The sequence below is a fragment of the Pseudorca crassidens genome, chromosome 1, assembly GCF_039906515.1.
Source record: "Pseudorca crassidens isolate mPseCra1 chromosome 1, mPseCra1.hap1, whole genome shotgun sequence".
Classification (NCBI taxonomy): Eukaryota; Metazoa; Chordata; class Mammalia; order Artiodactyla; family Delphinidae; genus Pseudorca; species Pseudorca crassidens.
The window spans coordinates 146,927,731-146,955,225 of NC_090296.1; the positions used below are offsets into that span (position 1 = coordinate 146,927,731).

General features: G+C 38.0%; 1 protein-coding gene and 1 pseudogene across 2 annotated transcripts in view; one reads left to right on the forward strand and one right to left on the reverse strand.

The window, feature by feature from the left end:
* Nucleotides 1-1,024: 1,024 nt before the first annotated feature.
* Nucleotides 1,025-27,495, reverse strand: part of BTBD1 (BTB domain containing 1) — a 45,182-nt gene continuing 18,711 nt past the window's right edge. Inside the window, exons 4-8 of one of the 2 annotated variants that reach the window (XM_067698192.1) lie at nucleotides 23,036-23,233; nucleotides 13,236-13,428; nucleotides 6,582-6,669; nucleotides 3,042-3,188; nucleotides 1,025-2,532 (exon numbers count right to left, since the gene is read on the reverse strand). In XM_067698192.1, the coding sequence (XP_067554293.1) occupies nucleotides 2,374-2,532; nucleotides 3,042-3,188; nucleotides 6,582-6,669; nucleotides 13,236-13,428; nucleotides 23,036-23,233 (785 nt within the window). In that variant the 3' untranslated portion in view covers nucleotides 1,025-2,373. The remainder of the gene's footprint in view (nucleotides 2,533-3,041; nucleotides 3,189-6,581; nucleotides 6,670-13,235; nucleotides 13,429-23,035; nucleotides 23,234-27,495) is intronic. The other variant, XM_067698198.1, reaches the window with a different exon arrangement.
* LOC137202521 (heterogeneous nuclear ribonucleoprotein A1-like) lies at nucleotides 25,608-27,020 on the forward strand (annotated as a pseudogene).

Here is a 27,495-nt window from a genome sequence, read left to right on the forward strand (position 1 = left end):
AGGAGACTGTTTGAAGGAGACAGGACTTGAAAGGGAACAATTTTTTGTCTAAAACATATTGCATTTAACATACTGCATTTGAAGACCTGGCTCTCTCTAATGCCCTATAAAGTTGTCTGTTTCCCGATAAATTTTTTTCTTGCAAATTAAAAGTACTGCTTATGTGGGCCTTAAAGAAGCAACACTTTGGGGGCTTCCCCGGTCCGGGAAGATCCCACATGCCGCAGAGCTGCTGGGCCCGTGAGCCATGGCCGCTGAGCCTGCGCGTCCGGAGCCTGTGCTCCGCCAACGGGAGAGGCCACAACAGTGAGAGGCCTGCGTACCACAAAAAAAAAAGAACGAACACTTTGATAATGCAAACAAATAATCACAATTTGTTGGGTAGATACTGGAGTAATCACTCTTCTAAAAAATAGAAATTGCTTATATTCTACAGTAAACACAGATTAGCCAGTATCTTTTTGGGTCTCACTATAAGGTTTGAGAACGGTGGCATTTTGGGACCCAGCAAAATAATATTTTCCTGCTTTGTAGCTTGGGAGATCGATCTGGGTTTAAATTCTGCTTACAACCACTTGACCTTTTAAAACATGAATTTCTTGGCCTGTGAAATGGGTATTATCATAGTACTTCCCTCGTACTGATGTTGTGAGAAGCAAATGAGAACGTGTGTAAAGTACTCAGTGCAGAGCCTGGTACCCAGGAGTCACTCAGGTAGCTCTATTAATAAACGATGGCGAGATGGTCCTTACACTATATCAGAGTAAATAACAAGCACAGTTTCCTTTCTCTCACCTACTGAGAGTAGAACAGGGGAGAAAAACCTGAGACTGAAAAAAACTGATGAAGCAGCAGACGACAACAGTTGTTGCTGCTACAGTTGCTTTAAGGCAACAGTAAGGCATTCTTACTATGGGTTGCATTACTTCCATAAATTAAAAATAAGGTTCAACCTCAATTAATTAGAAGCTTTGTTCCAAAATGGTGTCTTACACTCAACTTTTAGAAATGACAAAAAAATAAATAAAAGTACAATAGATGTTTATTTTTTTAAAATTCCAGGGGATGTCCCATGTCAGTAAATGGTTCCATTTCTTGTCCCTTGTATGACTACCTTCAGTTACATGAGACCTCTGCCACCACCACACCTCACTACCTTCTTGAAAATATCAAATACTACTTTAGATGGAAAATTTTTTTAACCTAATTACCATTTAGAAATAATTCTTAAGTTGATACTTAAAAGAATTGATTTCTACACATCTTCCACAACTATTTGATATAGCTTAATCACACATATATTTTTAATGATAATCATTTTGAAGGGAAAAAGAATTTTATATAAAAATTTTGCTTTATAAAAGTGTATAAATGTCATTCTGCCAATATACTTCCTATCCCCTCCTTAGGCAGCTGTACCTCTGACGGTGAGGTCATGAATGTTAAAACATATTTTATTTCTTGGATAGGACTGTGTAGGTGACAGAAAGTATACTTTTCAGGAGTGATTCTGTTGGATATCTTTAAAGTTTCAAAGCAGCTGTTAGAGATGTTAGTATTTCATTCCAGTTCTTGCTGCGTAAGATTATCGCCACAGAGCTGAACTGATGTCTGTTTACTCCGCCACCATCAGCACCACCGCCATCATCTCAATCTTGGGAATTCTCAACTGCATCCCCCGCAGAGAGAGACACGTACAGTGGTGCAGCTTAGTGATAAAGAAGCCAGTCTCGGAGTACACCTTTAGATCCTTTGTTTATATCACATTATTGTGAATTCGTACAAATTTCATTTATCGTTTAAAACTGTACTATGTAACATATTATACTATTATAAAATATCCTTTTCTGTAAATGCACTGAAGATTTTCTTTGGCATTTGTTAAGCCTATTTCTAGCAATACTGCAAATGCTAACCACCAGATAGTTAGAAACTCCAAAGATGAGGTCAGTTTTCTTCATTTTCTGAAATTAGTTATTTGAGTTAATAGGAATTCTGTAGGAATACTGACCCACCTCATCTTATGTAACCTTCAAAAGTTAAAACAGGAAAAAAAACAAACCAGCTATATAAAACAAGAATCTTTCGGTTATAAAACTGCTGAAAGATCATGAGTCTGCTAATCTATGAAATTATGCAAGATAAATAGCTGTTTTTTTTTAAACAATTAAACCAGTTCTTTTTCCCCCTAAGGTTATAAGAAAATGGAAAATCTCCCTTTAAATCATGCAGAGATTTAAGTCAACACTTATCTATCTTTTCTAAGAAACTAAAATGTCTCTTATCTTACAGTTATATTCTGTGACCAGTTTTTTATGCCTTTGAGACTAGACTGTATGGTACTATTTAGCCATTATGTATTATAATGCTGAATTATGTATAAAATATTATTTCTGGTATTTGTCCATCTTCTATGGAAGTGCCATTATTATTGCCAGGGGAGCTAAAAAAGAAAAAAACAGTCTTGCTAGCAGCAGGTGTTTCATGCACTACTTTCTTCAGTCCTTTTGTGCCATAGTGGGAATCTGGACCCTAAATGAGAACAAAAGGTTCATTAGTAATTTTCATTTAATAAGCAATTTAATGTGGTATTTTAATTATATTACCGATCTACTGTATTTCGTTATAGCTCTTGTATAAAAATTTATGCCAAGTCATTTAAGGAAAAATGTAGTTTTTGCTACAAGCTAATTAATGACTAAAAATAATGAATGTAGAACTCAGCTATTAGAGGACAGTGAAATGGTTTTAAGGAAATAATTGTTTTATTTTATCTTCTGTCAAACTTACAATCTCCTACTTAAACAAAAGGCTATTTCTTATGAAGAACTATTTCTTTCAGAGCAGAGCTCTGCTGAGAGGCACTGCTCTTCTCAAAGCAGTGGAATATTTTAGCTCCCACCTTCCTGCCTTCTCTGCTTCCGACAAGGCTGTACTGTTAGTGACTCTCAGCTTCTACTGAAACACGCTCTCTATAACATGCAAGAGGAAACCGTGGGCCCCGCCAGCTCACCACCTGGAACATTCGGGAAGACTCTTACTTTGAGTGTTGCGCATGCTGTGTAGCACACGTTGGGTAGGATCTCTATGGGTTCTTTGAACATGACCCTGAATGTATTAGCAGTCCCATCACAACTAAATCCAGTATCATTTTGTCCCAGGGTTTGTTTTTTTTCATATTCAATGATCTGTAATTTTTAAAAGAAAAATTAAAGTTAAAACAAAGTTTCGTAGAAGAGAGTATGAAGCCCTTAGGCACAACAAAATAGACTACTACATCTCTCTGCTGTAACTTTTCTCTACTGTCTCTAACCACTAAAGATGGCTTTAAACACGCTGTCAGAAAATGCATTCACTGCAGTAAGGATGGGGAGGATGTCAGATAACTGGGCTTTGGCTGCAGGAGAGAGGAGCTTCTAAAAAAGACACATGGCTTGGGAACTGGTGTTTAGGCTGTGTGGATTTTAGACACCTGAGGGAAACGAGCCTCTACTCCTTGCTAGCCTATGTCTTGTTGCTGGGAAATTCCTGTAGCATTTCCTACGTGGGTATTTCAAAATATGAAAATTCCGTCTTTTCGATTTAGTTCCATAACCTGTGCCAGGCACTGAGGGACACCCTCAAGGAGCTTCTAGTCATTAGAGAAGACAAGTAAACAATGACAATTCAGTACAGCACCTGCAGTAAAGAGCTATGCATAAGATGAAGTGGAGGAGGAGAGGAAAAACTGATTTTGTCAGGAAGGGGGGAGGCTCCACAAAAGAGAGTTTTTAAAGCTCAACTCAGAGGTTACCAGGTTATAAGAGAAAAGTCTTCATGCAAGGGAACAGTATGTGTGGAGGCCAAGGCTCACAAAGCCATCTTTTTGCATACATCAGGTAAAAACGGTAATAGTAAAACAGGCTGAACCAGTACATGCAGCGAGAGGTCAGGACAGTGGCCACCTCAGGCGGGATAGTGACCAGAAAAGATCACAAGGGGATGTCTGGGGTGCTGTAATACCCTGTTCCTTGATCAGGCTGCTGGTTACACAAGTGTGTTCGCAGTTTATGAAAAGGGAGCCATACGTACCACTTATGTCTACTTTTCTGTATGTACAGTTGGCCCCCTGTATACGCAGATGCAGAACCTGTGGATGTGGAGGACTGACTGTATTACGTCATTTTATATAAGGGGCTTTGAGCATCCATGGATTTTGGCATCCACAGGGGGTCCTAGAACCAATCCCCTGAAGATACTGAGGGACTACAGTATATCACAATTCAATTTAAAAAAAAGACATGATGGTGCCCTGGAAAAGTAGTAAGACAGGATTTCGTTGTGGTAGTGTAATCTAGAGTAAACCACTTCTCCGAGCCTCAGTTTTATCTTTTAATCTTGGAAAAAAACTTGTTTGCCTTCTTCCTAAGGCTATTGTGAGACTCAAATTATAAAACTACAGCAACAACGACAGCAACAGACTATGTTCCAAACACTTTACATGCATCATCTCAACCGTTGCTCACAAAAACATAATGGAGGTACCACTACTGTCAAAGTAAACAAGGACACTGGGGCTCAGAGAGGTTACCTAATTTGCCCACAGACACACCCTTGAGATGGTAGAGCTGAGATTCAAACCCAGGCAGGTCTATCTGGTAGTGTTATCTAGAGGGTGCATGGGACTAGCCACCAGGCGGAAGAAAATAAAGAGAAGTCCTACTTTTATTCATTTTATATTTTATCATTTTAATATACCTATAACCCCGATGCCCTCCCTCAGACTGTACACAAGGAATCTGGTGTCTCATGTAATATGGGAGGGGCACTGAAGGAAGACAGGGGTTCCACAATTGAAGAGAATGACTGTGGGGCCCTCACTCCTTCCCAGGCCTGCAGATTACACAGCCTGCTTAAGGGGGCTTATGGATCCCATGGATAGGATCTTAACAATATATAAAGTAAAACGGGGGCTTCCCTGGTGGCGCAGTGGTTGAGAGTCCACCTGCCGATGCAGGGGACACGGGTTCGTGCCCTGGTCCGGGAAGATCCCACATGCCGCGGAGCGGCTGGGCCCATGAGCCATGGCCGCTGAGCCTGCGCCTCCGGAGCCTGTGCTCTGCAACGGGAGAGGCCACAGCAGTGAGAGGCCCGTGTGCCGCAAAAAAAAAAAAAAAAAAGTAAAACAGGGAGTGATCATGAAAATCTTTTATACCCCCGAGAGGTCTGCTGTGGCTTTTTTGCATTAAAAATTATAGAAAAAAAATTTCCTAACCTTTAAAATCTTTCAAATAAACAATCTCAGTGGCTTTGGTTTGTAAGAGCAACGAAATGACATGAATGATTTAATTTATAGCTGAATTTCACTATAAACGTTAGTGGATAGAATTTAAAAATGAGCATGATTTCATTAGCACAGCCAATAAAGCAATTCTTCCATTTGGAACAAGGTGTCTTTGTGAGGTAGTAAAGTATCTTTTTTGGCTGTCATCAGACCAGACCTTTATTTTTGTCTGTGTAGGGCCCTCCTTGCTGCACACGGGCTTTCTCTAGTTGTGGCAAGCGGGGGCTACTCTTCGTTGCAGTACGCGGGCTGCTCATTGTGGTGGCTTGTCTTTGTTGTGGAACACGGGCTCTAAGCACGAGGGCTTCAGTAGTTGTGGCATGTAGGCTCAGTAGTTGTGGCGCACGGGCTTAGTTGCTCTGCGGCATGTGGGCTCTTCCTGGACCAGGGCTCAAGCCCGTGTTCCCTGCACTGGCAGGCAGATTCTTAACCACTGCGCCACCAGGTAAGTCCCCGGACCAGAACAGATCTTTGAATTGTTGTGTATCTTGAAAGTCAATGATGCATTTTGATCACAAAGTTCACCAATGTTTTTACTATTAAAAATAGTATATTAATTAACATTTTAGAAAGCGTAGTTTTTTCAGCTGAAAGAAGTCTGAAACATTGTTTACTTCCTTTTTTCATTTCTATTTTTTGTGTTTTAATTTATGTATAATATAAAATAAGTATAGTATTGCATAGGTGTATGTGTATAGTAAATAAAAGTACAATGTAGATGTGTTTCAAAAATAATTTCACTAACTGGGATGTGCAATCAAAAGTGTGGAGAACACTGGTTGACTGGAAGGGAAGGAGAGAGGTGCTTCACTTTCTTCGAGATTAAGTAATCGTGTCATATCTGAAAGAACTGAGGTGGAGCAGACCTAAGAATGGGGCAGGGTATGGTCAGACAATCAGAAATCAGAGGTGTAACCAGTAGTTATAGGAAATTAGACAGTCTCAAGCCCTAGAGTTCAAAGTACCATGAAAAAAGCAGGTGGGTGTTTTGAGACAGTCAGTACACAGCAGGATGAACTAATAGAAGGGTTTCCTGGACAAAGGCGAGCTCCTTGTATGTTAATGCTTCTGTTAAGGACCCCAGGACCTCAATTTTCTGAAACTACACTTTTTAGATCAATTGTAAAGTGGAACCTCTAGGCTTAAAATACTAATAGGCTTTTATACTGAAATTTGGATTTTGCCGAAACAATATCTTATCGTAAAATGACACTTGTTATGTATTTCAGATGGTATACAGTGGGCAAAAAAAGTGTACCTGTATATTCACTTGATAATCCGTGGGACCATGAATAGATCCATATAAACCAAATCCGACTACAGAGATTCTTCTATTAACTGTGAACCTGAGAGAACGAGGCCAAATATAAAATAACATACATAATTCAGTAAGCATTCATACTCCAAAGGCTTATACATTTTTAAAGTGTTACTCAGAACATCTAATTTTGCTCATAATAAAGAAAACTATCAAAAATTAAACATCCTTGGAAATGTCATCTGCTTACCAAAAAACTCTTGCTAGAGTAACTTATTGGAAACTTAAGTAGAATCTGTTTTCATTTTTGAGCCAAGCAATTTATTTAACCTAAATACCCACTTTTGTTGTGATGATAATTTTAGTCCAAATCTGTCTGCACATCTCCTTCATGAACAGAGATGTGTCAGCCATCAGACCTGATGTGCAGCGTCCCAAACTCTGACAATTCTTCAGCTCGATGAATACTTACTGGGCCTGGCACTGGGGAAATAATGGTCAACAAGATAGTCTCTGCCCCTACTGCACTTATGGCCTAATGGAGGACACTGATAAGAAATAAGTAAACAAAGGGATAAATCGTTAATTATAAGTTGTGATAAGAATTGTGAAGGAAGCAGGCTGCTGTAACAGAATTGGTGGTGGAGGTCTGGGGACAGGACCTAAGTTACACAGGTGGATCAGAATGAGATTTCACACTAGAACAATTAGCAGATCCAGTTTAGTCACCATAGTTAAGAAACAGACCCACCTTACTCCATGTTATAAATGTATAAAAACTAGCATCAAGCACAAATGGCACTAAATGACTGTATAATAAGAGATAATCTATAATATAAAGCAGTTATCCTCAACATTTCATACTTTAAGAACTGAAGTAACAAGTTTTATTATTATTACTACCATACCATTGCCACTTTATGAGCACTTCCTGTGCCAGGCACCGAGCTTCAGTTCTTTACATGAATTATTTCCTTTAGTCATCATAACAGCTCTATAAACTAAGTAACACAGTATGATTTTTATCATCCTGTTTTTATAGCTGAAGAAACTGAGATTTAGAGAAATTAACTTGCCTGGATCAAAATGTGTAGCAGAGCTGGGACACAATCCCAGGTCTGCATGGATCAAAAGGTCACACTCAATCACTATGCTAAACTCCCAGTATGAGGATCACATTAAAATTTTTAAAATATATTACTTATAATTTTTTATTATAAAAAAGCAATATATTCTCTGTTTAAAAAAAGTCAGAAAATGCAGCTAAGCAAACAAGAGGAAAAATTTAAAGCATCTCTAAATCTACCATCTAGAGATAACTTCATTTTCAATTTGGTGCACTTCCTTTTCAGACTTTTAGTTCTGTTTTTAAACAATACAAAAACAGACTTTTTTCTATGAACATATATGTATTATTTTAAAAACCATGTCAGAATATATATATTTTTGTAACTTCATGTAAAAAGGTAAAAAACTACTACTGATTCATTATATTTAAACAATTCCTACTTGTTAAATAATCTAGGTTATTTGCAGTTTTTGTTATTATACAACAATGCCATGATGAACAGTCATTTCACAGTGCCTTCATTATTTCCTAGAATAAATTCCTGGAAGTAGATTTTCTGGGGAAAATGAAAGGCATATTCTTAAGGCGTTAGATGAACTTTATCAAATTGCTTTCTGGGAAGATTATAAAACTTTACACCCAACAAGGAATGAAGATCATTTCTATCTCACTCTCAACAACCACAAGTATTCATTTCTTTTTGCTGTTGAGAAACTGATGATTGACAAATTCTATTTATATTTGATTACTGAGTTAACACATTTGCTCATATGCTTACTATCTACTGGATTTTCTCTTTAATGAAAAACCCACTCACATTCTTTTCCCATTTTTCTCTGCTGATGAGTGTCTTTTTCATGTGGATTTGAAAGACCATGTTATATAGTTATTATATGCTTTGTCAGTAACATCCATTACAAAAACTTTCCTATTTGTCATTTATCTTTTAACTTTATGGTGGTTTTGGATGTAACATTTTGAATTATTTGTAGTCAAATTATGATCTATGCCAAGTTCAGAGAGGCCTATCTCATCCTCATAATAAATAAACATTCTGTTCCGGCACCTTCACGGTTTCCTTTTTTTAACGTTAAAATTTTAATTTATACAAATATTGGAAGATGGCATCAGTAAAGATCTAACTTTATTTTCCCAGTGGTTAATCCTTCCTCACATTCTAAATGTTCATTTATATTAGGTTGGTTTCTGAACTCTGTAGTATGTTCCGTACAACATTCTCTTACGGCTTTACAGTATTTTTCATATTTGATTAATACCACTCTTTTAAAAAAGAAACCTTTACTTTTGCAAATTAATTTTAGAATAATTTTGCCAACCCACTCCTCCCTACCAAAAACATGTGACTTCTACAAGGAACTGCCTAACTCAGAAAGGTTAGTTTGGAAAGACACTGTCTGATTCCAGTCGAAGTTTTCCAATTCTTTATAAAGATACCATACCGTACATTTCCTATAGGATTTACCCCTGCTACTTTATGTTATTTGTTACTATTGCAAGTGGGGTCTGTTTTTACTCACCATTTTAACTGAAAATTCAAACATTAATTTTATTTATTTATTTTTTTGCTGCATCGCATGGCCTGCGCAATCTTAGTTCCCTGACCAGGCATTGAACCCGGGAAACCACCCTGAAAGCGCCAAGTCCTAACCACTGGACCGCTAGGGAATGCCCTAAAATTTTTTTATTGTGGCAAAATATATAACAAAATGTACCATCTTAAGCATTTTAAAGTGCACCATTCAGTGACATTAAGTAATTCACACTGTTGTTAACCATCAACACCACCCATCTCTGTAAATGAATTTTAATGACACAGGAACATCACTGGGTTTTGCACATACGTTTTATAAGTTGCCACTACTATGCATTGGTTCTAATAGATTTTTACTGATCCTGAGGCTGTCTGGGTGGACTAGTTGTTCTCAAAAGGAGTTCTGTGCCCAGGGAGACAGGCTCTATTTTCACAAAGGATATGATGCACCACTGACAGGGAGCCAGGGACACCAGATTTACTGCAATACTTAGGAAAGTCTCCCAAAACAAAGAATCTCAACCAACTTTCAAGTGTCCTGTCAGAATTCATGTAGATGAAAAACTTGTTTTTAACTATGAGACTTGAACTTAATCCCTTTTTATTAATAAACCAAGATTTTTACAGCAATTTTAACATTCACTGACTTTTACAAGAGGTGACTACTATACAAATCGAGGAAATATCATACAGTCATTTCTCATTATTTGTGGTAGTTATATTTTATAGTTGGCGCAAACACAGAATTAGCAAATACTAAACCACTGCTCTTAGGGGGAATGTACACACACACACACACACACACACACACACACACACACACACACACTCACACACACACTCACACACCACTCATGTGGATTATAATCTTAAATCCTAAGAACAACTCATTCTAGTATATCCCATTTTCTGTGTTTCACAAAAGAGAAATGGAATTAAGGAGTGTTAAGTGACTTGCCTGAGGCCACCCCACTAACAGATGCCAGAGATGGGATTCAAACTGTCCAATGGCCACAGAGCTGTAGTGTCCTGCACTGCACTGCCCCCTACCATCTCCATCTCTGTATGAGCGCTGAAATAAGAAGGTAGAGCATCCTCCTTGTTTGAGCTCACACAGGAGCATGCTCCCAGGCAACTAAAATCTTTTCTGTGAATGACTAAGAAAGCGCTGCTGGTATTGATTTGGGGGTTACAAATAAATTCTAGCGAGTAGATGAGTTCTCAAATACGGAAACTAGATAAACAGGATGGACCATAGTTTGCTTTAGTTGAAACTTTTAAAGAAAATGACAAAATTGGCAGCAGTGCTACTCATGGTATTTGGGACATGAGTATAATACACCTGTTCCCTGCACCTACAGCTGTCTCAGTGTGCTGGTGCACACAGGTACTATCTCTGATTGCTTGTTTGTCTTCTGGTGCTGCCCAACTGTCTACATATTGAAGTACACATTTGATTTTACTATCAGTTACATTTACTGTCCTTTACATTACAACTAGGCCATTATATCATTTTAAAAAAATGAAACACATTATCTATGAATTTCATTTCAGGTTAATAAAGGGGGAATACAAAATATTTATTACAAAAAAAGGGAGAACTAGGTCTGATGGAGTGAAGAACTACTAACATAGACGTTATCTGAAAAAAATGAAAAACACCTCTTCCTCTCCAATATTTCTTTTTCTGTTTGTTTATATTGAAGTATAGTTGATTTACAACGTTGTATTAATTACGTATATTTCTTTATCTTTATACCTACATCAATCAGAGTTTTAAGAACACTACTGAAAAACAGCAAGGTTACCAGGCATCCCTATCTTGAGGTTTCAATAGCCCATCATGTTAAAGGAGTATTCTTCTAGACCTAGCCTATTAATGGTTTTATCTGGATCGAGGGTAAAATTTTATCAAAAGTCTTTGTGGTACGCAGGCCTCTCACTGTTGTGGCCTCTCCCGTTGCAGAGCATAGGCTCCAGATGCGCAGGCTCAGCAGCCATGGCTCACAGGCCCAGCCGCTCCGCGGCATGTGGGATCTTCCCGGACTGGGGCATGAACCCGTGTCCCCTGCATCGGCAGGCGGACTCTCAACCACTGTGCCACCAGGGAAGCCCCAAAAGTCTTTTTGACATCTATCAAAATAAATTTTTTTCCTTTGATCTGCTACCATGGTGAATTATAGTAATATATTTCCTAGTTTTGCGCCATTCTTTCAATCTCCAAACTCTTATCTGTCTTTTTTTTTTTGCACTCCTTTTGCACTGATGGACGTTATTAGGAATAGCCTTACAAAACTCAGTTGGATGGATGTTATTTTAAATGATGTTCATTGCACTGCTCAGTGTCCCCTTTCTAAGAAACCACAGGAGAAACTTCTCTAAAGTCTCTGTATCTGAAACAGCCACGCTTCTCCTGAGCAATATGTGTCCTTTTCATGTGATAAACTCTTCAATTTCTGTAACTTTATAGCTTTAGAACCAAACTTAAGATGTCAGAACATGGATCTTGCATATTTATCTCCACTGGATGTATTTTTCCGACCCTAATTTATCACTGTTTTTTAAAAATTGGACTATAGTTGATTTACATCTATTTGCTATTATAGTATTATTCTAAGGTACTGCTAGATTCAATACGCTATTTTATTTCTTTTCTATATAAGTGAGATTGACCTAGAAAATTTTTTGCCTTGTCAAATTCCTGTATAAGGATTATGCTTCTTTCAATAACTAACCAAAAAGTATTTTCTTCTTTTAATGTTCAACGAAACAACCTGTTCCCTGAATGTTTGATAAAACTCACCTGTCAAAACCACCTTGTGAAGGGACAGTTCTTTGATAACTTTTAATTTCTTCCATGGTAATTGGTCTATTCAGGCTTTCTTCTTCAGTCAATTTTGATAATTTATATTTGCCTATAAAATGATCCATTCCATCAAGATGTTCAATTTATTAGCACAGAGTAAACCCAGAATTAAAATAAAAATTTCCTCAGTATATTATTATATTCCATTATTTGTAGATGTAAGTATGTTTTATTACCTTTGCCCAAGGTTTGCTTATTTTATTGGTCTTTTTCAGGAACCAGCTTATATTTAACAATTCTACTATTTTTAATTCATTAATTTCTACATTTACCTATTTCCTTTCTCTTTTCATATGGTTCTTTTGCTATTCATTTTCTAGCTTCTTGGGTTAATGCTGAAATCATTTATTTCTACTCTAATTTATTTAATAAAAGTAGTTAATTATCGCTAATTCTTTGTGTGACACTTTGGCCTCATCCCCTAAGTTCTCACATATAGTATTCTCATTGTGAATTATTACTAAATAGTCTACAAATGCATTTTTATTTCCATTTTAACCCAATATTTGTAAGAGTCCTCTCCCTCTTGGAGTTCTAGTTTTAAACAAACTTCTTGTTAGTTTCTAGTTTTACACCAAAGTGCTATTAATATTAAATAAATGAAAATTCAAAAGGCATGTTTTATGAAAACAGGTAAATATTCTATTTTGACATTTAACCTAAGGAAACACGGTAGAGCAAATATAAATTCCAAAAGGATTATATGCATGCATCTTTTAAAATTAAAAAAAATTTTCCCAAAGTTGTTACAAATGTATACTGAGATATTTTCCATGCAACATCTATGCAAATAAAAATCTCACACTAAACCAAGTAAGATTAAATGTATTAAATTATAGCCCTAAGGCTGTAAAAATAATGTTTGATCAATTAAGGTCTAGACTTCAGCTCACCAGCAGTGGCAATCCAAACGAAACTCACAAAATAGAAGGCCCAAGTCAATCCTTTCTTACTCTACTTGTTTCCTAAGAGATTCCCTCACTCATAATTCAGTGGAGAGACCAGTAAGCCTGACTTCTTGACTGTTGTATCAAGTTAGAAATGTATTAAACAAAGTATAAAATAAAATGTGGTTAATTATCTCCCACAATATGAACATAAAAGCCAAATGCGAGCCGCTGCCCCGCCCCGCCCCACCCCACCCCCAAATCTACAATATGCAGATACCTGATTCGATCACTCGTTCCACTGTAACCCCACCGGCTCTCTACTTGCTGGAATCTATTGATGCAGCATTCCTTTCCTCTGAGGCAGCATCTTGGTCGATCAATGTATTCAACTCGGGGCTTAGGATTGACAGTAAAATGAAGAAAGAGGTTTACCACTTCACGATCTGACAGAATTCCAGACTGAGCAGGACCTGTAGAAATAAAAACATAAACCTCAATAAAAGTAACTTCACTGCAATTCCTAACTTTGTAATTCTCCCCATAATAACGTGAATTCAAATGTGAAAGATGTAAAGTAACAATGAGGTAGAAAAATCTCAGTATATATAATTTTAGCATATATATATATATTTTTTATTTATTTATTTATTTATTTATTTATTTTGTGGTACGTGGGCCTCTCACTGTTGTGGCCTCTCCCGTTGCGGAGCACAGGCTCCGGACATGCAGGCTCAGCGGCCATGGCTCACGGGCCCAGCCGCTCCGCGGCATGTGGGATCTTCCCAGACCGGGGCACAAACCCGTGTCCCCTGCATTGGCAGGCAGACTCTCAACCACTGCGCCACCAGGGAAGCCCCTAATTTTAGCATATATTTAATTTTAAAGTTTTACTAAATTCATCCGAGGTTAACCTAATATGTAAGTGTTAAAATCATTAATAAATCAAAGCTTAGATGAAACCCTGAAATCACAGAAAGATCCCTGGATTTTTCTATCCATTTGCCCTGAGTGTTCCGTTTCCCAGAAAGAGGAGAGTTGGAGAAGTGCTTACAGTGGCAGCCAGAGCTATCGTTACCTCTCCATTCCCCATCTGTCTGAGGCTGTAATCAAACAATGGAATATTTAGAGGTAGAAATAGATGGCACAGTGCTTTCATTGTGGGATTTTGAAATCAGCAGAGGTCAGGAGCTAAGACTGGAAGAGCTATGGAAGCAGCATATCACAAGCTATAGTTTTCTCATTCACTGTTTCTGGGAAGAGAAAATTCCAAACAGCTTAAATTTAACCAGGAATAAATGCTATTCCTCATAAAAGATGCCAGGAGATTCCTTCCAAGGCTGGTAAAAACAATCTAAATAAGAGACTGCAAAACACTAGAAATTTGGTTTAAGAAACTATAAATCAGATTTTAACATAAAATGCCCTGATTTTTAATATAAAGTTTTAGAATATCACAAACAAAATATATCAACCTGCCAGACCTGGCCCCGTGGTTCATTTGCAATCTCTGGATAAGTAAAGATTGTAAAGAAGAAAAAATACAATTACAAACTTAAAACATGCATTTTAGAGAGAAAAAAAAGAAGAGAATGTAACTGGAACTGCGTAAGATCAGAAGACAGGTGGGGGTGAAAACTCATGTATCTTTCTCAGAATGACAAATAAGACAAAAGAATTAAAATGTTAAGGTGATTAAAATGGATGATAAAAAGCAGAGACCAACATACAGGTAACTAGTGTTCCTGAAGAACTAACAGTAAGAAATAGGATGATGCAATAATTCAAGACTACAGGTATACCTCGCTTTATTATGCTTCGCAGATACATTTTTTTTACAAATTGAAGATTTGTGGCAACCCTGCATCAACAAGTCTGTTGCTGTCATTTTTCAACTGCATTTGCTCACTTTGTGTCTCTGTGTCACATTTTGGTAATTCTCTCAATAGTTTAAACTTTTTCATTATTACTATACTTGTTATGATGATCTGTGATCAGTGACCTCTGATGTCACTACTGTAATAGTTTTGAGCCCCATGAACCACACCCATAAGACAGCGAACAATTAAGTTATGCAGGTATCTGCATAAATGTTGTGTGTGTTCTGACTGCTCCACTGATCAGCCGTTCCCCATCTCTCTGTCTCCTCCTGAGACACAACAGTATTGAAACTAGGCCAATTAACAACCCTATAGTTGGGCTTACCTGCTGGCACAGTGGTTAAGAATCTGCCTGCCAACGCAGGGGACAGAGGTTTGAGCCCTGGTCCAGGAAGATCCCATATACCACATACCACGGAGCAACTAAGCCCTGCACCACAACTACTGAGCCTGCACTCTAGAGCCCGCAAGCTACAACTACTGAGCCCGTGCGCCTAGAGCCCGTGCTTTTCAACAAGAGAAGCCACCACAATGAGAAGCCCGTGCAGCACAATGAAGAGTAGCCCCTGCTCGCTGCAACTAGAGAAAGCCCGCGCACAGCAACGAAGACCCAATGCAGCCAAAAATAAAATAAATAAATTTACAAAAAAAAAATGAAAACAACAGCCCTATAGTGGCCTCTTAAGTGTTCAAGTGAAAGAACAGTCAAACATCTCTCCCTTTAAATCAAAAGCAGAAATGGTTATGCTGAGTAAGAAGGCTTGTCAAAAGTTAGGTCTCTTGCACCAAAGAGTAGCCAAGTTGTGAATGCAAAGGAAGAGTTCCTGAAGGTAATTAAAAGTGCTACTCCAGTGAACACACAAATAATAAGAAAGCAAAACAGCCTTAATGCTGATATGGAGAAAGTCTGAGTGGTTTGGATAGAAGATCAAACCAGCCACAACATTCCCTTAAGACAAAGACTAATCCAGAGCAAGGCCCTAACTCTCTTCAATTCTATGAAGGCTGAAAGAGATGAGGAGGCTACAGAAGCAAAGTCTGAAGCTAGCAGAAGGGGGTCCAGGAGGTTTAAGGAAAGAGGCTGCCTCTGTGATGTAAAAGTGCAAGGTGAAGCAGCAAGTGCTGATGTAGAAGCTGCAGCAGGTTATCCAGAAGATCTGGCTAAGATAATTAATGAAGGTGGCTACACAAAACAACAGATAATTCAACGTAGACAAGTGTAGACAAATAGCCTTCTAGTAGAAGAAGATGCCATCTAGGACTCTGATAGTTAGAGAGAAGTCAATGCCTGGCTTTAAAGCTTCAAAGGACAGCCTGACACTCTTGTTAGGGGCTAATGTAGCTGGTGACTTTAAGTTGAAGCCAATGCTCATTCACCATTCTGAAAATCCTAGGGCCCTTTAGAATTATGCTAAATCTACTCTGTGTTATAAATGGAACAAAAAAGCCTGGATGACAGCACATTTGCTGACAACATGGTATACTGAATATTTTAAGCCCACTGTTGAGACCAACTGCTCAGAAAAAAGGATTCCTTTCAAAATATTGTTCCTTGACAAAGTACCTGGTCATCCAAGAGCACTCATGAAGATGTACAGTTGTTTTCATGACTGCTAACAGAACATCCATTCCATAGCCCATGGATCAAAGAGTAATTTAGACTTTCAAGCCTTATTATTTAAGAAGAACATTTCGTAAGGCTATAGCTACCATAGACAGTAGTGATTCCTCTGATGCATCTGGGCAAAGTAAACTGAAAACCTGGAAAGGAGTCACCATTCTAGATGCCATTAAGAACATCCATGATTCATGGAAAGAGTTCAAAATATCAATATTAAAGACAGTTTGGAGGAAGTAAACTGTAACCTTCATGCTTGACTTTGAGGGGTTCAAAGACTTCAGTGGAGGAAGTAACTGCAGATGTGGTAGAAATAGCAAGAGAACTAAAATTAGAAGTGGAGCCTGAAGATATGACTGAATTGCTGCAACCTCATGATAAAACTTGAACAGATGAGGAGTTGCTTCTACAGATGAGCAAAGAAAGTGGTTTCTTGAGACAGAATCTCCTCCTGTTGAAGATGCTGTGAAGACTGTTGACATGACAATAAAGGATTTATAATATTACATAAACTTAACTGATAAAGCAGTGGCAGGGTGAAAGAGGACTAACTCCAATTTTGAAAGAAGTTTTACTGTGGGTAAAATGCTATCAAACAGCATTGCCTGCTACAGAGAAATGTTTCCTGAAAGAGTCAATCACTGTGGCGAACTTCATTATTATCTTATTTTAAGAAATTGCCAAAGGACTTCCCTGGTGGCGCAGTGGTTAAGAATCCGCCTACCAATGCAGGGGACACGGGTTTGAGCCCTGGTCCGGGAAGATCCCACATGCTGCGGAGCAAATAAGCCCGTGCACCACAACTACTGAAGCCCGCGTGCCGCAACTACTGAGCCCACGTGCCACAACTACTGAAGCCTGCACACCTAGAGCCCATGCTCTGCAACAAGAGAAGCCACCGCAATGAGAAGCCTGTGCACTGCAACAAAGAGTAGCCCCTGCTCACCACAAGTAGAGAAAGCCTGCGCACAGCAGTGAAGACCCAACGCAGCCCAAAATTTTTTAAGAATGAAAATAAAAAAAAAGAAAGAAGTTGCCACAGCCATATTAACCTTCAGCAACCACCACCCTGACCAGTCAGCAGCCGTCAACATCGAGGCAAGACCCTCCACCAGCAAAAAGATTAGGACTCGCTGAAGGCTCAGATGTTAGTTAGCATTCTTTAGCAATACAGTCTTTTTAAATTAAGGTATGTACTTTGTTTTTTTTAGACATAATGCTATTGCACTTAACAGACTATAATATAGTGTAAACATAACTTTTATATGCATTGGGAAACCAAAAAATTTGTATGGCTCACTTTATTGCGATATTCAGTTTATTGTTGTGGTCTGGAACACACAATATTGCCAAGGTATGCCTGTATTATAAAATTTCCTTAGTTGAAAAAAGAAGTCTTCAGATCATGAAAAACGTTCTCAGATATCTACCGTATACCTATTTAAAGAAAGTAATCAAGAATAAACTCATCAAATGAGTGAATCAAAATAAAGAATTCAAGAAGGTGTATCATAAAAGAACTGGTGATAAACACTAAATCCAATACAACCTATAATTAAGTCTACTACAGTTGTGTCTTTGTAGTACGTTATGTTGAGTGTATAATCAGTTACCATAAAGTGTGCTAGAAAGGTTGAAAGGATAGAACACCATGCTAACATTCTTATCTTAAATAGGGAAGGTCAATAAATACCATTTTATTATGAAATGAATTAAGAAAATTGGAGGGGAAAAAGTAAATGCAGAATTATTTCCTAATCTCTAGACAGAAAACACACACACACACACACACACTCAACAGCAAAATAGAGAACATAAAGGGAGCTCTCCCTAAAACAGTTTTGAAAAATATAATACAGAAATAATAAGCATAACAGAAAAGAACATACATAACAGCAAAAACAGAAACATTATTTCACTACATAAAAATATTAATAAGTCTGTAAGATGGAAGAGCCTACGTCAGAGAACAACTGTACATGAAACAGTACATAAAATAGCTATTTCATGTTAACAGAGAACAATTGAGGCAGTCAGTGCTTGAGAAGGGAAATGTATTGAGATGAAGCCCTATATCTGTCACCACTTTTCCCCTTGGGATATTTGCTGATTTGCTTAACAGGGCATAAATGCCACGTAGAAACTGGCAACCTAGAAATTGTGGTAGTCCTCAACTGACTGAAGAGACAAAAACTGTAATTCAAAGCTACCAAGGCAGCCAGACAACGATCTGGAAGAGAATACGTAATAGACAAACAAGACCAACATTTTGCGCATAATTTCTCCTTGAAGTATTTGTCAACTCCTGGGCTTCCCTGGTGGCGCAGTGGCTAAGAATCTGCCTGCTAATGCAGGGGACACAGGTTCGAGCCCTGGTCCAGGAAGATCCCACATGCCGTGGAGCAACTAAGCCCGTGTGCCACAACTACTGAGCACCTGTGCTGCAACTACTGAAGCCCATGTGCCTAGAGCCTGTGCTCCGCAACAAGAGAAGCCACCACAATGAGAAGCCCACGCACCGCGATGAAGAGTAGCCCCACTGGCTGCGATCAGAGAAAAGCCTGAGCACAGCAACAAAGACCCAACAAAGGCCCAACACGGCCAAAAATAAAATTTAAAAAAAGTATTTGTCAATTCCTAAGCTATGCACAAGCAAGAGAAAACTATGAGACCAAAAAACCAGGCAGAAAGACGCTGCTAAGAGACTGAAGAATTAAACAGAAATTTCTGTCTTAAAGCTAGGAGAAAAATTCCCAAATATTTGAAAATTAAGCTATATACTTAATAGCCCATGGGTCAAGAAAAAAATTACCATGAAAATTAGAAAATACTTTTTATTGAATGACAATGAAAATACAACATATCAAAACTCGTGGGGATGGGCTTCCCTGGTGGCGCAGTGGTTGAGAGTCCGCCTGCCGATGCAGGGGACATGGGTTCATGCCCCGGTCCGGGAAGATCCCACATGCCGTGGAGCAGCTGGGCCCGTGAGCCATGGCCGCTGAGCCTGCGCGTCCGGAGCCTGTGCTCCGCAACGGGAGAGGCCACAACAGTGAGAGGCCCGTGTACCGCAAAAAAAAAAAAAACACCTTTCACAAAGAAAACACTAGATCCAGACAGCTTCACTGGTGAATTCCCCTAAGCATTTAAGGAAAAATAGCACTAATTTTACATAAACTCTTGAATACAGAAAAAAGATATATTCCTAACTTTTGTATGAGACCAGCATAACCTTGATAATCAAAATCTGACAATTTCATTACAAGAAAGGAAAAATTATAGCCTAATTTCTCTCATGAAGTAGTCCTAAAAATATTTTTTAAATCTGGCAAATTGGATCTAGTAATATATAAAAAGAATAATGCATGACAACCAAGTCTGGTTTATGTAAGGAATCCAAAGTTTTAACTTGGAAAATCAATCAATGCTATATTAAGCTATACTAAGAGAACAAAGGGGAAAACCATATCATTATCTCAAAAGAAGAGAAATATTTGGTAAAATTCATGATAAAACTCTTACAAGACTAGTAATAGAAGGAAACTGCCTTAATCCAATAAAGAGTATCTACAAAAAATTTACAGCAAGCATACTCTGTGGGGAAATACTGAAAGCTTTCTGACTAAGACTAGAATAATGCAAGGATGTTCACTATCCATACTTCTTAATATGCTCAAGGTCCTAGGTCATACAATAAGGCAAGAAAAAGAAATGTCTAAGGATTAGAATGGAAGAAATAGAATTATTATTGTTTGCAGATCACATGATTGTACATGTAGACTATGCACAATCATCTACAAATAATTATTAGAATTTATAAATTTAGCAAGATCACTAGATACAAGGTCAATACAGGAAAAGCCAACTGTATTTCTATATACTGGCAATCAATCAGTTAGGACATGGAAATTAAAAAAACTAATCATTGCAATAACATTTAAGAAGTAAAATACATAAGGAATAAACCTACCAAAAAATATGCAAGACCTCTACCAGAAAACTCAAAGTATTACTAAGAGAAATTTTTAAAAGACTTAAATCAATGTTCATTGATTGGAAGACTCAATATTATAAAAATGTCAATTATCTCCATACCAATCTATGGATTCAATGCAATTCCAATCAGAATCCCATGACTTTTTTTGGTGGAAACTGACAAGCTGATTAAAACATTTAGGTATATGAAACTACCAACACAAAAGACCAAGAATAGCCAAGGTAATCCAGAAGAACAAAGCTAGAGGATTTTCACCACCAGATTTCAAGATTCAGTTTAAAACTACAGAAATGAAAACTCCACAGAATTGGTTCAAGGATGCACAAATATACAGTAGAGCAGACTAAACATTCCAGAAATAGATTCATTCATATACAGTCACCTGATTTACAACGAAGTTAGCACTGCTGTGTATGGGGGCAAGGATAGTTTTTAATACATAGTCACGTGGGGGAAAAAAATGAACCTTGACCTCTACCTCACACCATACACATGTGTGAAAAAAACACCACAAAAAAATAAAAACCCAACTGGATTACAGACCAAAAAGTTAAATGTAAAACAATAAAGTTCCTAGAAGCAAACCTAAGAGAATATCTTCATGACCCTGAGGCAGGCAAAATTTCTTAAGACATAAAAAGCCTTCACCTTAAAGGAAAAGACTGATAAGTTAATTCATTACAATTAAGACCTTCTATTTATCAAAAGACAGCATTAAGATAATGAAAAGACAATCCACAGACTGGGATATTAGCTATAAGTATATACATTTTATGTATCTATAATATATTCTGGATAAAGTCTTTTGTCAGATTATATACATATAATGGAGAGGATGTGAGGCAACTGGAATGAACTCTTAACTCTCTTAGTTTGGCAGCTGAGTGTGAACTATTACAACTACGCTGGGCAACTATTTGGTAGGATCTACCAATGCTGAACATATGTATACTCTATGACTTTGCAATTGCACTGCCACCTGCTCCAACAGAAATGTTCACATATGTACACCAAGTGAGCGGTATAAGAATGTTCTTAAAGGCCCCAAACAAACAACCCCAATGTCCAACAACAGTAAAATGGATAAAGAAATCATGGCACATCCATTCAACAGATTATACAGCAATGAAAAAGAATGAGCTACTGCCACACACAACCACACAGATGAATCTAAGACATAATGTTAAGAGAAAGAAGCCACACACAAAAGAACACATGCTGAATGTATGACTTCCTTTATATTAAGTTTAGAAACAGTCAAAACTCATTTACAGAAGCCAGAAAGCAGTCACCTTTGGAAGGGAGATTAAGGACTAGGAGGGGCATGATGGAGACTGGTGGGGTATGGTAATGTACTGTAAATTGATATGTGTGGTTAAACAGGTGCGTTCACTCTATTTGTTCACTTTATTATATACATGTTATATTTTAATTTAAAAAGTTTACAAAAAGAAAAAACAAACTGATTCTGATCAGCAAAAACAAAAACAACTTGTGAGAATACTGGAATATATATAATAAATCAAAAAGAAAAATTTGTATACCCCAAAAGAATAAAAGTCATGAACAAATACCCAGAGAAAACCATAATTCAAAAAGACACATGCACCCCAATGTTCACTGCAGCACTATTTACAATAGCCAGGTCATGGAAGCAACCTAAATGCCCCTCGACAGATGAATGGATAAAGAAGATGTGGTGCAGGTGCATATATACAATGGAATATTACTCAGCCATAAAAAGGAATGAAATTGGGTCATTTGTTGAGACGTGGATGGATCTAGACTCTGCCATACAGAGTGAAGTAAGTCAGAAAGAGAAAAACAAATATCGTGTATTAACACATATATGTGGAACCCAGAAAAATGGTACAGATGAACTGGTTTGCAGGGCAGAAATAGAGACACAGATGTAGAGAACAAACGTATGGACACCAAGGGGGGGAAGTGGCGGGGGGTTGGGGTGGTGGTGTGGTGAATTGGGCGATTGGGATTGACATGTATACACTGATGTGTGTATAAAATGGATGACTAATAAGAACCTGCTGTATTAAAAAATAAATAAAATTAAATTTAAAAATTCAAAAAAAAAGGAAAAAGAAAAAATACAAATGGCCAATAAACATAAGGAAATATAATTTTAAACCATTATGAGATTTTTTTTTTTTCTTTTAAATCAATCTGGCCATGACTTAAAAGCAGATGATACTCAGTGTTGATATGGGAAACAAGAACTGGTCATAGAACTAAGAAGCATCAACCCTAAGAGTCAGAAAGATCTGTCATTGTAACTTTAGGTAAGGCACTTAACCTCTCTCAGGTTCAGTTCTTAAACCTATAAAATACCACATAATTTTTATATATTTATAATATACAAAATATTTTAAAAGATATAAAATACATATAATTTTAAAATACATAAATATATAACCTACAATATTATCTTGAAGGGCTATTAGGAGAATTGAATGAAATTATACACACAAATGCACATACATAAACAGCTTCTTTTCCTCTCTCGCACAGGGAGACTGACTGCCCATTAAAATAGTTTCAAGTAGATTTTGGACAAGTTACAGCCTTACCGGCTGCAAACTCCTCAATGGTCATCAGCGGGAACCGGATCAAGGACAGTGCTTTCCCTAGAACTTTCTGTTTGTTTCCAAAAGTCACAGGCAATTGTTGTCTTTGACATTCCGCTTCTGCCCACCGTACAACAGCTCCAAAAAGTCGACTTTCTCTAATACTAAGAGTGTCTCTTTCTAGAACTGCACAGAGTGTGTCTACAGGTAAAATACAAAAATATATCACATTAGTAATATTTTGCTCTTTAACAAAATACTGACAAACATGCTTATATAAAATTTTCAAATCTCAATAAAAATAGGATACTTAAAACTATAGAGTCTACACTTAAAAATATTAAAGAATTAAAGGAATTAAACAGCAAAGTTTTCTTTAAAAAATTACTATAAGGTTAACATTCAACTTATTACTTACCATACATGGAAGCTTAGATACAGTATCTCCTTATATATTCATGCCATTCAGCAAGCAAACTCAAATATTCAGAACAAGAATAATAAGTAAGTCAGAGAAAAAGGCTCCCAATCAGTAATGAACAAATTCATAAAGTCTACAGATTACAATTCATTCATTCATTCAGCAAATATTTCTTATTAACCACTCACAATGTGCCAGGCACTATTCTAGACACTGAGGATATATCATTAAACAAAAAGTTAAAAATTCCTTGCCTTCACGGAGCTTACATTCTAATGGGGGAAACAGATTCAACAGACATAAGTAAATTATACTGTGTTACATAATAAATATAGGAAAAGATAGCAGGGTAAGGGGAATCAGAAATGCAGCTTAAAATAGGATAGTTTGGATAGGCCTCACTTGAGTTAAGACCTGAAGGAGGTCGAGGGGGGTGGGGTCAGTAGGCCAAACACACCTCGAGAGAAAGAGCGCCCCAGGACTGGCCAGTGCGAAGGCTCTCTTATCAGAGTGTGCCTGGCATATCTGAGGAACAGCCAGGAGGTCAGTGTGGCTGGAGGAGAGTGAGCAAGAGGGAAAATTAGTAGGTGACGAGGCCAGAAACATGGTGGGAAGCAGGGTGCAATCACGTAGCACCCTGTAGATCATTTGGCTTTTACTCTGAGTGAAAAAGGGAACCCCTGGAGGGTTTTGAGCTGTGACATTTTATGTTCTAAAACAACCACCCTGGCAGCCGTGATGAGAAGAGACAGTAACGGAGGCAAGAGTGGAAACAAGATCAATTAGGAGGCTCTTGCGCTGATCCAGGTCAGAGGTGATGGTGGCCTGGACCAGGCGGAAGTGGTGAAAAATGATCAGATTCAGGGTATACTCTGAAAGGAGACTGGAGATTTCCTAACAGATTGGATATAGGGGGTGATAGAGAGCATGAGTAAAGGATAATTCCCAGGTGTATAGTCTAAGCAATGGAGGGATGACAGTGCATCAACTGAGATGAGAAAGACTACTATGTGGAAGCAGGGTGGGGGGTGGTCAGAGGGGAGATCTGAAGCTTAATTTTGGACATATTAAGTTTGAAAGCCCTATCTGACATCCAAGTATAAATATCATGACCGTAACTCAGGCCCTCACTCAGAATCCTTTCCCCTCTTATCATAGGCAAAATTAAAATAGGCTGAGTTATTTTTAAACTACAGTAGACCAGAAATCAATGAAAACATTAAAATATAATTAAATTGCCCAGAAACACACACCTAAGAAAAATTTATTAAAAACAAAATTCTACTATGCAATGGTCTACACATTCATACCGGAACCAAATATTAGTTTAATAACAAACATAGGTATCATTACAGCAAAGATATCACAGTCCCTGGAACACAGAAGGGGCCCAACAATATGTTAAAAATGAAGAGGTTAAACATAATTTTTTTAAAAATCAAGCTTTTTCCTTCTCTTGTAGCTGAGCAGATGAGTATAAACTAAGGTCCCAGGAAACCTTTTCAAAGATAAATGAATGTAAGTCAACATACCTCAATACTTGTAGGATTAGGAATATACTATGATCATAATATTTAATCATTCAATAGAAAAACAGACAACTTTGAACCTCCATTTCTCTACCTTGTATGCTAAAAACTTAAGTAAAGGTAAACATAGAAACTTAAAGGCTAAAAAACAAGCACATTATACTGCCCCTGGCATAATGTAAATTAATTCTGTTCTATCAATGTGACATATTATCTTTTTCCTTTGGCAAAAACCTACAAGAAACAGTATCTCTCTACTTGGAAAAAGGTAAGCATATCCCTCTGGAGCACATATTCAAATGCCAGAGGAGAAGAAGCATCCCTAGAATCTAAAATAGCTATTTAAAAAAAGCTCCTGAAGCCAGGTCTTTCTTTCAGATCCTAGAATTCTCTTTCATTCCCAATTTTTAACAAGTACATTTGTGACAAACTAGACTATGAGGTGAAAACACATAGGTCCTCTATAGATAGATGTGTTATAATAAGAAATGACAGCTGAGAGCCTAATGAAGATCATAAAAACACACAGGATTATATTTATAAACATCATACAATACTGGGTTTTAATACAAACCACTGCAAATCAAATCAAATCAACAAATATTTATAGGGTTTTCATCCTGTGCAAGGTACCTACTTCAAGGTTCCCAAGGAGATACATTCGGTAGATTACTTTCTGCCCGTGGACGCCGCTGAGTAAGCATCGTTGATGTCTCCCCCACCTCCACTGCTGTCATGTCTAAGTCAGAGTCACCCAAAGAGCCCGAACAGCTGCGGAAGCTCTTCTTCGGAGGTTTGAGCTTTGAAACAACCGATGAGAGCCTGAGGAGCCATTGCGAGCAGCGGGGAGCGCTCACAGACTGTGTGGTAATGAGGGATCCAAGAACCAAGCGCTCCAGGGGCTTTGGGTTCGTCACATATGCCACTGTGGAGGAGGTGGATGTGGCCATGAATGCAAGGCCACACAAGGTGGATGGAAGAGTTGTGGAACCAAAAAGGACCATCTCAAGAGAAGATTCTCAAAGACCTGGTGCCCACTTAACCAGGTGAAAAAGACTTTTGTTGGTGGCATTAAAGAAGACACTGAAGAACATCATCTAAGAGATTACTTTGAACAGTATGGGAAAATTGAAGTGACTGAAATCATGACTGATCAAGGGAGTGGCAAAAAGAGAGTCTTTGCTTTCGTAACCTTTGATGACCATGACTCTGTAGACAAGACTGTCATTCAGAAATAAAAAATGTGAATGGCCACAACTGTGAAGTAAGGAAAGCCCTATCTAAGCAAGAGATGGCTAGTGCCTCACCCAGCCAAAGAAGTCGAAGTGGTTCTGGAAACTTTGGTGGTGGTTGTGGAGGGGGTTTTGGTGGGAATGACAGCTTTGGTCGTGGAGGAAACTTCAGTGGTCGAGCTGGCTTTGGTGGCAGCCGTGGTGGTGGTGGCTATGGTGGCAGTGGGGATGGCTATAATGGATTTGGTAATGATGAAAGCAATTCTGGAGGTGGTGGAAGCTACAATGATTTTGGCAGTTACAACAATCAATCTTCAAATTTTGGACCCATGAAAGGAGGAAACTTTGGAGGCAGAAGTTCTGGCCCCTGTGGTGGTGGAGGCCAATACTTTGCCAAGCCCCGAAACCAAGGTGGCTGTGGTGGTTCCAGCAGCAGCAGGAGCTATGGCAGTGGCAGAAGGTTTTGATTACTGCCAGGAAACAAAGCTTAGCAGGAGAGGAGAGCCAGAGAAGTGACAGGGAAGCTACAGGTTACAAGAGATATGTGAACTCAGCCAAAGCACAGTGGTGGTAGGGCCTAGCTGCTACAAAGAAGACATGTTTTAGACAATACTCATGTGTATGGGCAAAAAAACTCGAGGACTGTATTTGTGACTAATTGTATAACAGGTTATTTTAGTTTCTGTTCTATGGAAAGTGTAAAGCATTCCAACAAAGGGTTTTAATGTAGATTTTTTTTTCTTCCACCCATGCTGTTGATGGCTAAATGTAATAGTCTGATCATGACACTGAATAAATGTGTCTTTTTTTTAAATATGCTGTGTAAAGTTAGTCTACTCTGAAGCCATTTTGGTAAACTACCCCAACAGTGTGAAGTTAGTATTCCTTCAGGGTGATGCCAGGTTCCATTCAAAATTTATTTACAACCTGCTCTGGTGGAGAAGCTATTGTCTTCCGAAACCTTGGTGTAGATGAACTGACAGTTATTGCGTTGTGACCTGGAGTTCACCGCGAAAAGGGTCACCCGAGCAAAGTCATGGAGTTTTCTGATTATTAATATATGATTGTTGGCACATCCTATGCAATATATCTAAATTGGATTATGGTACCAGATATAGATGGGAATGAAGCTTGTGTATCATCCATTATCATGTGTAATAAATAAATAATTTAATACCCTCAAAAAAAAAAAAAAAAAAGATTCCCAGGATCCAATGGCATGCCTAATGGAGGAGCTATTTACAAAACAACTTCTCGGAGTGAGTCACCCAGATGCAGGCA